Source organism: Muntiacus reevesi, unplaced genomic scaffold (genome assembly GCF_963930625.1).
Source record: "Muntiacus reevesi unplaced genomic scaffold, mMunRee1.1 SCAFFOLD_174, whole genome shotgun sequence".
In the NCBI taxonomy this organism is placed as follows: domain Eukaryota; kingdom Metazoa; phylum Chordata; class Mammalia; order Artiodactyla; family Cervidae; genus Muntiacus; species Muntiacus reevesi.
This window is the reverse complement of record NW_027077968.1, coordinates 126745-139196: the sequence shown is the minus strand read 5'-3', so window position 1 is coordinate 139196 and position 12452 is coordinate 126745. Positions and strand designations below refer to the sequence as shown.

At 56.5% G+C, this 12452-nt stretch overlaps 2 protein-coding genes across 2 annotated transcripts; one reads left to right on the top strand and one right to left on the bottom strand.

Annotated features, from left to right (window-relative positions):
• Positions 1–1380: 1380 nt before the first annotated feature.
• LOC136155291 (uncharacterized protein CXorf49 homolog) lies at positions 1381–5116 on the top strand. The gene is made up of 4 exons (XM_065917116.1): positions 1381–2646; positions 3954–4030; positions 4906–4915; positions 5051–5116. The coding sequence occupies exons 1-4, from the start codon at positions 1381–1383 to the stop codon at positions 5114–5116; spliced, it is 1419 nt and encodes a 472-aa protein (XP_065773188.1).
• Positions 5117–8366: 3250 nt separating this feature from the next.
• Positions 8367–12167, bottom strand: LOC136155290 (uncharacterized protein CXorf49 homolog). The gene is made up of 6 exons (XM_065917115.1): positions 10860–12167; positions 10067–10223; positions 9782–9880; positions 8730–8753; positions 8541–8575; positions 8367–8429 (listed from the first exon to the last, which is right to left on the bottom strand). The coding sequence occupies exons 1-6, from the start codon at positions 12165–12167 to the stop codon at positions 8367–8369; spliced, it is 1686 nt and encodes a 561-aa protein (XP_065773187.1).
• Positions 12168–12452: the final 285 nt, after the last annotated feature.

The following is a 12452-nucleotide window of genomic DNA, read 5'->3' as shown; positions in this document are numbered from 1 at the left end:
TTACAGTAATCAAAACTGTGTGGTACTGCCATATTAACAAATAGACCAATGAACTAAAATAGACATCTTAGAAATATACCCTCACTTATAGAGGATGTGCCAGACAGCAGACTTGCTGGAAGAGAATAAAAGGGGCTTTTTTTTTTTTTTAAGTTTTAAGATATTTGGATCAAAGCAAGGGCTCTGGAGTCAAATTGCTTGGTTTTAATGCTACCACTGATCTGCACAGGCCAAATGACCTTGGCTCAGTGACTGAACCTCTCAGTACCTGTTTCCTCACCTGTAAGAGGCTGGTAATCACTGGTACTATAGTCCTAGGAATATCACAAGGAACCACTGAGAGCCAGGCACAGGGTCCCTGCTGTATAAGTTGCTTTTAATAGATTCTGCCAAATTACCTCCCAAATAGATTTCTTGCACCACCGCCACAGGGGTTTGCTCCTAACTTCTCCCACTCTCAGAATGGTTAACCTCTAGGAAGGTTGTCTTCCTAGTGTGTGAAACCTGATTAGTTGTTTTAGTTTACATCTTAAGAATCAGCAGTCATGAGCACCTTTGCGACTGTAACTGGACACTAAGATTCTCTCTTCTTTCAATTGCCTCAGATCGGAGAAAGAGCTCAGGGAGCAAGGTCAACCCCAGTCTGTCCCTCAAATCTGACTGCCAAGAACGTTTGATGGAGCAGTTGAGGCAGAGATGTTACAGAACAAAACTACGATCCCTTTGTCCTCTGGCCACTTAGGGAGAAGTACGCCGACCACTCACCACTGAGTGCGGGATTCCTCTGCCCACTCTCCCATTGGTCATAAGACTTGTGGTGGAAGGGAGGCTGGCAAGTGCTTTCAGCACGTGCTAGACGCCCAGCGCCTCCATCCTGACGTTTCATCCTCACCTCCCAGGAGACCAGCACCCTCAGTACCCTCCTGCCTCCCGCTCCACCCATTTTGTACACAGTCAGGGCTCAGGGCTGTGACTCTAACCAGAAAGCAGAGGTGCGACAGGAGGAGGTGGGAAGAGAGGCTTGACAGACGTATCCTCGCAGCTTCAACTTCACCCACCAACTCCAAACTGCCACGATGGTCCTTGGGCTTGGCAGCAAGCCAGAGGAGGCTGTCGACCCCATTGGTTACACCTCGAGGGGACGGCCAAACAAGGCGCGTGCTGGTTGGGAGGAACCGGACCAATGAGGAGGCAGCAGTTCTGGAACGCTGAAAGTCTCGCGTTATTTGCGGCCATCTCCTGCGTGTGGTGCTTCTGGTGCTTGACGGCGAGCTACAGTCGACACACGCCTCGCCTGCCGTGACTACCACCGCCGCCGCCACCGCGACCCGGTTGATAAATCGTCGCCACCCCAGGTCCGGTGGCCACCCAGATCGCGACATGAGCTCCCCAGATGATGAGGTGTCTGTTTCGGGAGCGGGTTTCAGCTCAGAGTGTGGGGAGCAGACCAGCGGCCTTGAGGCCGGCTCCGCAGGCCCGCAGGGACCCAGCCTTATCCCCGAGGCTGGGGCACTGCGAAGCTGCGAGGGTGAGGGCGGGGATGGCTTCCCAGACCCTGAGGGCTTCGAGTCAGAGCGGGAGCTGCTGGAAGCGGGAGGGCCAGGGCTGTGGGGCTGGGAAGGCCGGCCTGGGTCCCTGGCCGACGAACAGGGGGACGCCCTGCAGCTGGCTGACGAGTCAGTGGCGGCCATCCTGCAGCAGCTGGCCAACCTGAATTTGCTGGGCACCTGTGCTTACCTGTCCCAGGAGAGCTATGTGGTCGGCGAAGTGTCTGCCTTGTGGAATCTCGAGGCGCGTCCCCGCAGTCGAGGCAGTGCCACCCAGAGGTGTGGGGAAGCGGCACAGGCTGAGGCCGGCCCTCTCCACGTCGGTGGGAACCCTAAGAGAGGCACTAGAAGTAGGTTGAACGTGGCTGTGGATCGCCAGTGGCCCCCCTCAGAAAGCCAAGCTGAGCTGCTGTCCGACCCCAAGTCCTCTGATGAGTTCAGTGAGATAGAGCGGATGAGGGTGAGCATTTATCCCAAAGACGGAGGCCAGGCCACGCTCAACAGCCCTGAGGATCCTGGGAACACACCCAGACGCTTGCATGTCCAAGGCAGGGAGAATCTCCTTAACGTGCCAGGCACTTGCCAGTCCTCGGCTCCACAAGGATTAATTTCGGTTGTGGAAAGGGAGGGCAGGCAGGGCGATGCAGAGCAGGAGGACACCTCTCCCCCTAAGAAAATGCAGAGCGTGCTCTGGGGGAAGGGGGGCAGCCTGCCCAGCTACCCGGGAGTGGCAGTAGTATCAGTTACTGCAGCTGCCGCTACAGGCAGCAGGCCGCGGCCCACTCCTAGGAGGAAGGGGGTCCAGGAGAAGAAATCCCTTGGGGGCATCTCCAAACCTGCTGTGGAGAGAACCTTCCCTTCCTGGGGGCAGGGAATCTCGGCCACTCCCCTGGAACTGGCCACCTTTCCCCCAATCTCTGGCATCCCACTACTCGGGAGGTCCAAGAAGTATGCCTTGGTCCCTTTGGGAGCTGAAGAGTCCAAGCACACCGGCGCTGGGAAGAAACCCGTGGCTCGGCGGGCCCGGGAGTCGGTGGCAGCAGTGGCGGTGTCAGGAGCAGACAACGACCCAAATAGAGACCCATTCCCAAAAGGCCAAGTGAGTAGGCCAGACACCTCCTCTCTCCCCACTCTTCCCCCTCCCACCCTCCCCAGGGCACAGGTCTTCACCCGGTGCTCCTTCTCTCCATCCCTCAGGGGTCGTCATTGGGTGACCCTCGGTCACTGGGTCATTAGGATGCCAGATTGGTGTCCTTTCACTAGGGACAAACGTTAAGGTAGCACTTTGGGTGTGCTGAGCTCGGTTCTCCACCTTTGTCCTATTTCCAGCCTCCTCCACGAGGCTGGGTCTGGAGTGGAAGGGAGAGCTGGTAGCTGAATTGATTTGAGGGGACCCCTTAAAAGCTTCACAGAGCTTCGGTGTTTAGACACATCACTTTCCTGAATCCTACTTCCTAACTCTTCCCCAAACCTTCTTTGCAGGGGTCTCAGGCTTTCTCAGTGCCACATGTTGTCCCCAGCTCAGTTCTGCCTACAGGCCTGGGGCTGACTGACAGAGAATGTGCTAAAGAGATCAGCCTTTCAATACTCTTTCCGATTCCCTGCCTCAGCTCTGTCTTGAATCACATGAGCTCTCACAAACACAGACATATAAATGCACTGGTACACACACGCACACGCACACACATATCCTTACACCAGCTTAGTGAGAAATCTTGTTTGTAGCTTACCACTGACAGGCCATGGCCATCTTCTCCATCGCTGCATCATGGAGAACCTGGCAGGGCCAACCTCAACATCAGAGGCACACAGGATTCAAGAAACTCAGAGCCCGTGGCCATGAACAAGGGAGAAGTCAGGCCCAGAGGGCCTGGCCCATCACGTGAGTGTCCTGGGTTTTGATATGGGGGAGGAGGCCAGGGGTGAGGGCAGAAACCTCTGTATCTGACTCACTCTCTCTTCTGGGGGCTCAGCCTTGCTCTCAGGCCACTTCTCCCATGAGAAACAGGGTGTCACCAGGGCTGGACCTGGCACCATCACCTTCTGTGTAGAATTTGTTTGGCAGGGGTGATTGGTGGCAGTGCCCCAACAGCTACTCTGGGCGTAGACCTGCAGGCTAATAGCCTTTTCTGTGAAGTGCTGTTCGCCCACATTGCTCTCCCAGGTGCTGGCTGTGGCTGCCGCTCTGGGAGGCTCGAATGCAGAGCCTCCATCATGGTGAAATGGCTGCCCTAAGGAATAGAGGGGCAGGCCCAGAGAGAAGTTTTGCGCTGCCTCCCAGGCAGAGCAGGGGAGACGTGATGCTAGCAGAGGGTGGTACTGCCTCACCTCACGTTAGAGCCTGCTTGGCGGTTTCCACCTCACTGGGAACCTGGGAAGCTGGATTGTGTGTCCTTTCCCTCTCAGGTGACCAGGAACCAACTGACCATGGCCCAAGACCGAAAAGGCAGCAGCAGCCACGCAGAAGGCAGGGCTGTCCTCGGGTAATGTTTCTTCTGGCTCCTATGAATGCACACCCAAACACCATGGTGGGATCTGAGTCCAAGTGCAACTGACTTGTGTGGGCCAACCCCGCCCCTATCCCGCACCCCAGGGAGGGAGCCCACCTCCATTCCACTGAGGAATGTCTTTCCCTTGCCAGTCTAGACACCTGGCTTTGGGATGAGGACCCGGGGAAGAGGAGAGGAGGAGGAGAGGGGAGGCGGGTGTATACTAACCATTTCTGTTCCTCCTTTGTCTGCTGGCCTAGTGTCTGGTGCTACAGAGAGAAATAGACGACCTTAAGGAGCAACTTGGTATGAGGAACCAGGGACAGAGAGCAGCGGGTTCTTAGTGCAGAATCGGGGTGGGCCCTTGGGGTGAGGAGGGCTGCAGGTGCAGGGGGCCTCGTAGGGATCAGCATTCCTGTGGGGAGGAGAACCTATCAAGCCTATCCCTGGAGCGTGTGGTGCATGTCCAGCTGGGCGTGCGGACAAGTAGCAAAGTACTGTGTGGACTGCGTGCATACTCTGCCAGCCAGTCGAGTCCTAGAGAGCTCCTTCTAATAGGACTTGTAGAGATGCCCTGTTGATCTGGTGTAGCCCTTAAGGGTCTTGTTGGATTGTTTGTGAGACAATTTTTGAATGGTTTGGGCATGGCCCTGAGCTTGAGAGCTGCTGGCACATTATGTTTCCTTTTAGGAAATGGCTCCATATTAACTTCCAGTAGTGGGGAGTGATCAGGCCCAGAGCACTTTGCATCGGGGCTGGGGGTATGTGTGTTTCAGGTTGCAGGGCTAGGTGGTTCCCCACCGGGACAGGGGCACAGGCTTCTATGTCCGTCTGTCTGGAGCACCTGTTTATGCCTCTCCCTGTTGCAGCCTCCATGCGGTACCTGGCTGACAAGTTCCAGATCGTTTGACGTGAGTGTTACACACTGCATACCCCTTCCCACAACGTTGGCTGTTGAGCAGGGCTGTGGGCTGCCCTGGCTTGAGGCTCTTCCCTGACTCTGCTGTTTTACAGGTTGAGTCCAGTATCTTCCTGCAAGAGGAGCAGCTGTTACCTCCCGGGCCGGCGAGCTGCGGCTAAGCTGTTGCCTCTCGTTCTGCCTCCACCAGGGCATCCTCTGCCCTTGTTTGCCCCCTCTCTGCCCCAGTTTCACAGCAGTTTTTGATTAAAGGACTTCTCATATTCTGTGCTCTACCCTCTCTCTCGGAGGTAGGGGTAGGCGGAGTGGGGCAAGGCCTGGGGGGGAGCCACTCATATCAGAGCCTGTTGCAGAGCAGTACTTCTGGCATCCTGCGGTGGGGATTCTGGGTCAGACTCTGCTACCATCCAGGCCAGCAGGGCACCAGAGTGCCCCTGGTCTGGGTTCACTGAGGGCCTTGTATGGCCACATTGACCCATCCTCCCATTCCCTTAAAGGCTTCTTCTAGTTCTTTAAATTCGCTCCTCTGGGATTTGCCGGTTCCCATCCATCGTTGACATTCTGCCTCCCCATTGGAAGGAACTCATGACTCACAGAGCTCCATCCCATCCTGCTTGCTGCACTGGATTCATGTCCCAATTACCCTGACCACTCTATTTTCCATTGGAGTACCCTCGATCCCTCCCCTGAATTGCCATTGGTGACCTTGCGTGCACCTGTAGTTCAGCAGGTGGAAACAGGCACAGGTGCCCTCATCTCCCCCTTCCCAGGCTCTGCCCTCTCATTGGAGTCCCTACTGCCCGTACCATCCCCACCCCCGCCCCACTCCCACCTTGCACGCTGGAACCTGCACACAGTCCTCATCTCCTCTTTAGCCCTCACCCCTGAGACTCAGGCACCAATAGTTTCGCTTCTCCTTTGGATTCAATGAAGGACTTTGGCATGAAGCCTGGACCCAGTGACCTGGGGAGCAGGAGGGAACGTACAGGGAACACAGGAGACAGGCTAGTCTCTGGACTGGACGTCAGGAGACGCATCTGTTTGGTGCCAACCTGGGTCAGACTGCACCCTGCCAGCTAGAGATGGATGGTGGTCTTTTGTGTTTTCACATTCTTCCTGCCCTAGAAAGTGAACAAGGGGTTATGTTCACACCGTCACACCTCCACTTCCCTGAGCTTCTATACTTCCTCACCCTGGTGACCAAAGTCCCAGGCCCCTCTCTGTCCAAGGGTGGTGCTGATGCTGGTGCTGAACTTCTCCCCGGGCACAACTTACCTACATGTCTCGGTGGGCAGAGACCTCTCAGCTGGATGGTCTCTGGCAAATTTACTCACTCGGACAACAGCGAGATGGGCTACCCCACCAGGCAATAACCACTGGATCAGCTGCAAACTAAGTGATCAAGCCCACCTGCTCCAGGGAGGGGTTTGAGTGGAAGGAGTAAGTCCCACACATGTTCTTTTCCGACCCTGAGGTCTCTGCGGGTCCCAACCCTCCTGCTCTGTCCACCTGACCTCATGCCATGAGCCCCGGAAGGAAGTCACCATGAGAGCATAGGGGAAGGGTGGACCCAAGTGCTCCCCATTGCTCAGGTGCAGTCACCCCTAACTCCCCACAAGTAACCCAGGTTGGGGGGGTTCTCCTGTTTCTAAGATGGGCAGCCATATCCCATGTACCCTTCCCATTTTTACCCATCCACACCCTCAGCAGTTGGCAGACATCACAGAATTGCAAGTTAGGATCCAGTGCCTCCTCCAGCGACTCCAACATTTTGAGATGTCCTGTCCTGAGGTTTGGTGAACTGCATCCTCTCCTTCTATGTTTTGGTAATGTGACAACATCCCTTGAATAAAGCAGATCCGACCCTTGCTTTGGCTCACTCAATGCCTTACCGGATCTGGACCAGTCTCTTACTTCCATTACTGCCTGAATCACATCTTTCTGCCTCAAGGGCCATTATCCCTGATGACTTTTATTCACACAGAGAGATGCCCAGGCACAAGCTTTGAATGTGCTACCCACCATCAAACCCTCTTTTGTGAAATAAAACCATGGTGTTTCAGGAAGGGAGTCAGGCAGAACCTACCCTCACTTCACTCAAATACAAATGTGTCCCTCTGAGTCACAGGCTGACACAGCCCTGGGGTCTTGGCTAAGAGAAGGAAGTCCTCCTCAAACTTCAGGGTGGGGGGGGGGGAAATTGAACACAGATTTCAGACCCTGTCTTGGGTGCCCTAACAAGTAGTCTGGCAGACTGAGCTGGGACACTCCGGGAAATAGCATTTGCAGGAAAATCTATGTCATGGGGCTGATGGAACAGTATTTGATGGAGACCTTGTAAGAACACAGACTTACCAACCATACTTGTCATAGAGCCTGACAGGCCCCTTTCCACCCAAGGGCAGAGAGACATCCAGGCTGCAGGAGTGTAGGCTGGTCAGCTGGCTAGGGCAGGGAGGATATGAAAGCTCCAAGGACTGGACCATCCATCTCTAGCTGTCAGGGTGCACTCTGCCCCAGATTGGCACCAGACGCCTCTCCTGACTTCCAGCTCAGCAACTAACCTGAGCATTTCTCCTGTATTCCCTGTACCTTCACTCCTGCTCCCCAGTTCACTGGGTCCAAGATTCATCCTCATGCCCTTTACTGAACCCGAGGAAGTGGGAGCAAAAGTTTTGGTGCCTGAGTCTCAGGGGTGAGTGCTAAACAGGAGAGGGGGAGAGTATGCAGGTTCCTGCTTGCAAGCTGGTACTGGGGGGTGGGGTGGGGCTCCACTGAGAGGGTAGGGCCCAGGAAGGGGGAAGATGAGCAAACCTGTGCCTGTTACCACCTGCTTAAGTAAACATGCAGGCAAGGTCATGGATGACAAGCCAGGGGAGGGATCGAGGGTGCTCTGACAGGAAAGCAGAGTGGTCAGGGTAAGCAGGACAATGAGTGCAGTGAGGGAAGGGTGAAAGACTGGAGCTCTGTAAGGGGGTCATGAGTTCCTTCCGACAGGGAAGCAGAGTGGCAGCAATGAATGGAAACTGCTAAACCCCAGAGGAGGGTGTTTAGAGAAATAGAAAGGGCCTTCAGGCAAAAGGGAGGACGTGCCAATGTGGCCAGACAGAGGCCACACAGAACACAGACTGGGGGCGCTCCGCTGGTCTGATGGCCTGGATGGTAGCAGAGGCTGACCCAGAGATCCCAACACTAATTCCAGAGGTACTGTTCTGGAAAATGTTCTGATGTGGAACAGCTCCCCACCAGGCCTCGTCCCACTCCCTTAACCCCTACCCCCCAGAGACAGGGCAGAACACAGAACATGAGAAGTCCTTTAATCAAACACTGCTGTGACACTGGGCAGAGAGGGGGCAAAACAAAGGGCAGAGGATGCCCTGGTGGAGGCAGAACAAGAGGCAACAAGCTTGGCTATAGCTCGCCGGCCTTGGAGGTCAACTGCTGCTCCTCTTGCAGGAAGATACTGGACTCAACCTGTAAAACAGCAGAATCAGGGAAGAGCCTCAAGCCAGGGCCAGCCCACAGCCTTGCTCAAGAGCCAACGTTGTGGGAAGGGGCATGCAGGGTGTAACACTCACTTCAAACGATCTGGAACTTGTCAGCCAGGTACCGCTTGGAGGCTGCAACAGGGAGAGGCATAAACAGGTGCTCCAGACAGATGGAATAGAAGCCTGTGCCCCTGTCCCCGTGGGGAACCACCTAGCCCTGCAACCTGAAACACACATACCCCCAACCACGATGCAAAGAGCTCTGGGCCTGATCACTCCCCGCTACCGGAATTAAATGTGGAGCCATTTCCTAAAAGGAGACAAAATGTGTCAAGAGCTCTCAAGCTCCGGGCCATGCCCAAACCATTCAAAAACTGTCTCGCGAACAATCCAACAAGACCCTTAGAGACCACAACAGATCAACAGGGCATCTCTACAAGTCCTATCAGGAGCTCTCTAGGACTCGTCTGGCTGGCAGAGTATGCACGCAGTCCACACAGTACTTTGCTACTTGTACACACGCCCAGCTGAACATGCACCGCACACTCCAGGGACAGGTTTGATAGGTTCTCCTCCCCACAGGAATGCTGATCCCTATAAGCCCCCCTGCACCTGCAGCCCACCCCACCACAAGGGCCCACCCTGCTTCTGCACTAAGAACCTGCTGCTCTCTGTCCCTGGTTCCTCATACCAAGTTGCTCCTTAAGGTCGTCTATTTCTCTCTGTAGCACCAGACACTAGGCCAGCAGACACAGGAGGAAGAGAAATGGTTAGTATACACCCGCCTCCCCTCTCCTCCTCCTCTCCTCTCCCCCGGGCCCTCCATCCCAAAGCCAGGTGTCTAGACTGGCAAGGGAAAAACTTTCCTCCGGGGAAAGGAGGTGGGCTCCCTCCCTGGGGTTCGGGATGGGGGTGGGGGGGGCCCACACATGTCAGTTGAACTTGGACCCAGATCCCACCATGGGGTTTGGGTGTGCATTTCCAGGAGCCAGAAGAAGTATTACCCGAGGACACCCCTGCCTTCCGGGTAGCTGCTGCTGTCTTTTCGGTCTTGTGGGGTGGTCAGTTGGTTCCTGGTCACCTGAGAGGGAAAGGACACACAATCCAGCTTCCCAGGTTCCCAGTGAGGTGGAAAGGGCCAGGTCGGGTCTAACCTGAGGTGAGGCCATACCACCCTCTGCTAGCATCAAGCCTCCCCTGCTCTGCCCGGCAGGCAGTCCAAATCTTCTCTCTGGGCCTGCCCCTCCTTTTCCTTAGGGGCAGCCATTTCACCACGATGGTCGGCAAAGACTCTGGTTCTGGGTTCGAGCCTCCCAGAGTGGCAGCCACAGCCAGCACCTGGGAGAGCAATGTGGGCAAACAGCACTTCACGGAAAAGGCTATTAGCCTGCAGGTCTACGCCCAGACTAGCTGTTGGGGCACTGCCACCGATCACCCCTGCCAAACAAATCCCACACAGAAGGTGAGGGGGCCAGGTCCAGCCCTGTTGACACCCTGTTTCCCATGGGAGAAGCGGCCTGAGAGCAAGGCTGAGCCCCCAGAAGAGAGAGAGAGAGTCAGAGACAGAGGTTTCTGCCCTCACCCCTGGCCTCCTCCCCACATATCAAAACCCAGGACACTCACCTGAGGGGCCAGGCCCTCTGGGCATGACTCCTCCCTTGTTACTGGCCATGGGCTCTGAGTTTCCTGAATCCCGTGCCCCTCTGATGTAGAGGTTGGCGCTGCTGTGTTCTCCATGATGCATCCATGGACAAGATGGCCCTGGCCTGTCAGTGGTCAGCTAAAAACAAAAATTTCTCACTAATCTGGAGTAAGGGTGTGTGTGTGTGCACACGAGCGTGTGTGTACCAGTGCATTTATATGTCTGTGTCAGTCTGTGTGAGAGCTCGAGTGACTCAAGACGGAGCTGAGGCAGGGAATTGGAAAGAGAATTGAAAGGCTGATCACTTTAGCAAATTCTCTCTCAGTCAGCCCCAGGCCAGTAGGCAGAGCTGAGCTGGGGTCAACAGTTTGGCACTGAGAAACCTGGGCACCCTGCAAGGAAGGTTTGGGGAAGAGCTAGGAAGCAGGAAGCAGGAAAGTGATGCGTCTAAACACCGAAGCTCTGTGAAGCTTTTAAGGGGTCCCCTCAAATCAATTCAGCTATCAGCTCTCCCTTCCACTCCAGCCCCAGCCTCGTGGAGGAGGCTGGAAACAGGCCAAGGGTGGAGAACCGAGCCCAGCACACCCGAAGTGCTACCTTAACGTTTGTCCCTAGTAAAAGGATCCCAATCTGGCATCCTAATGACCCAGTGACCGAGGGCCACCCAATGACGACCCCTGAGGAATGGAGAGAGGGACAAGGGGTGAAGACCTGTGCCGTGGGGAGGGTGGGAGGGGGAAGAGTGGGGAGAGAGGAGGGGTCTGGCCTACTCACTTGACCCTTTGGGAATGGGTCTCTATTTGGGTCGTTGTCTTCTCCCGACACCGCCATTGCTGCCACCAACTCCTGGGCTCGCCTAGCCACGGATTTCTTCCCAGCACCGGTGTGCTTGAACTCTTTGACTCCCGAAGGGACCAAGGCCTCCTTCTTGGACCTCCCGAGCAGCGGGATGCCGGAGATTGGGGGGAAGGTGGCCGGTTCCAGGGGAGTGGCCGAGACTCCCTGCCCCCAGGAAGGGAAGGTTCTCTCCATGGCAGGTTTGGAGATGCCCCCAAGGGATTTCTTCTCCTGGACCCCCTTCCTCCTAGGAGTGGGCCACGGCCCACTGCCTGTAGCGGCAGCTGCAGCAGCTGATACTACTGCCACTCCCGGGTAGCTGGACAGGCTGTTTCCCTTCCCCCAGAGCACGCTCTGCACTTTCTTAGGGGTAGAGATGTCCTCCTGCTCTGCACCGCCCTGCCTGCCCTGCTTTTCCACAACTGAAATTAATCCTTGCGGAGCCGAGGACAGGCAAGTGCCTGGCACGTTAAGGAGATTCTCCCTGCCTTGGACATTCGAGCGTCTGGGTGTGTTCCCAGGATCCTCGGGGCTCTTGAGCTTGGCCCGGCCTCCGTCTTTGGGAGAAATGCTCACCCTCATCAACTCTATCTCACTAAACTCCTCAGAGGACTCGGGGTCAGACAGCAGCCCGGCTGGATTTTCTGAAGGAGGCCACTGGTGATCCACAGCCACGTTCAACCTACTCTTAGTGCCTCTTTTAGGGTTCCCCCAGGCCCGGCCCGCCTTGGGCCCGCCGACCCCGTTAGGGCCAGCCTCAGCCTGTGCCGCTTCCCCACACTTATGGGCGGCACCGCCTCGATGGCAAGGACGTTCCTCGAGGTCCCACAAGTCAGACACCTCGCCGACCGCGTAGCTCTCCTGGGACAGGTATCTGCTGATGCCCAGCACGTTCAGGTAGGCCATCTGCTGCAGGATGGCCGCCATTGACTCGTCAGCCAGCTGCAGGGCATCGCCCTGGTCGTCGGCCGGGAAGCCAGACCGGCCTTCGCGGCCCCACAGCACCGGCCCTCCCGCTTCCAGCAGTTCCCGCTCTGACTCAAAGTCCTCAGGGTCTGGGAAGCCACCCCCGCCCTCACCCTCGCTGCTTCCAGTTGCCCCCGGCTCAGGGCCAGGGCTGGGGCCGGGGCCGGGGCCGGGTCCCTGCGGGGCTGTGAAGCTGGCCTCAAGGCCGCTGGTCCGCTCCCCGCAGTCTGAGCGGAAACCCGCTCCCGAAACAGACACCTCATCATCTGGGGAGCTCATGTCGTGAGATGGATTGCTGCCAGATCTGGGGCGGTGATGATTTATCTGGGTCGCGGTGGCGGCGGTTCGGGCAGGTAAGGCGGGCGGTGTCTGGAGTGCGCAGTCAAGCACCAGCCGCACCACACGCAGGAGATGGCCGCAAATAACGCGAGGCTTTCAGCGCGCCAGCCCTGCCGCCTCCTCATTGGTCCGCTTCCTGCCAACCAGCATGCGCCTTGTTTGGCCGTCCCCGCGAGGTGTAACCAATGGGGTCGAGGGCCTCCGCTGGTTTGCTGCCCAGCCCAA

Bases quoted from the DNA above. Each gene is read 5' to 3' on its own strand.
- LOC136155291 (XM_065917116.1), top strand. From the start codon at position 1,381: ATGAGCTCCCCAGATGATGAGGTGTCTGTTTCGGGAGCGGGTTTCAGC. The intron at 2,647-3,953 runs GTGAGTAGGCCA...TTTCCCTCTCAG, and splicing joins ACCCATTCCCAAAAGGCCAA to GTGACCAGGAACCAACTGAC.
- LOC136155290 (XM_065917115.1), bottom strand. From the start codon at position 12,167: ATGAGCTCCCCAGATGATGAGGTGTCTGTTTCGGGAGCGGGTTTCCGC. The intron at 8,754-9,781 runs GTGCTGGCTGTG...GTCTCCTTTTAG, and splicing joins TGCCCACATTGCTCTCCCAG to GAAATGGCTCCACATTTAAT. The intron at 8,430-8,540 runs GTTTGAAGTGAG...GCTGTTTTACAG, and splicing joins TGGCTGACAAGTTCCAGATC to GTTGAGTCCAGTATCTTCCT.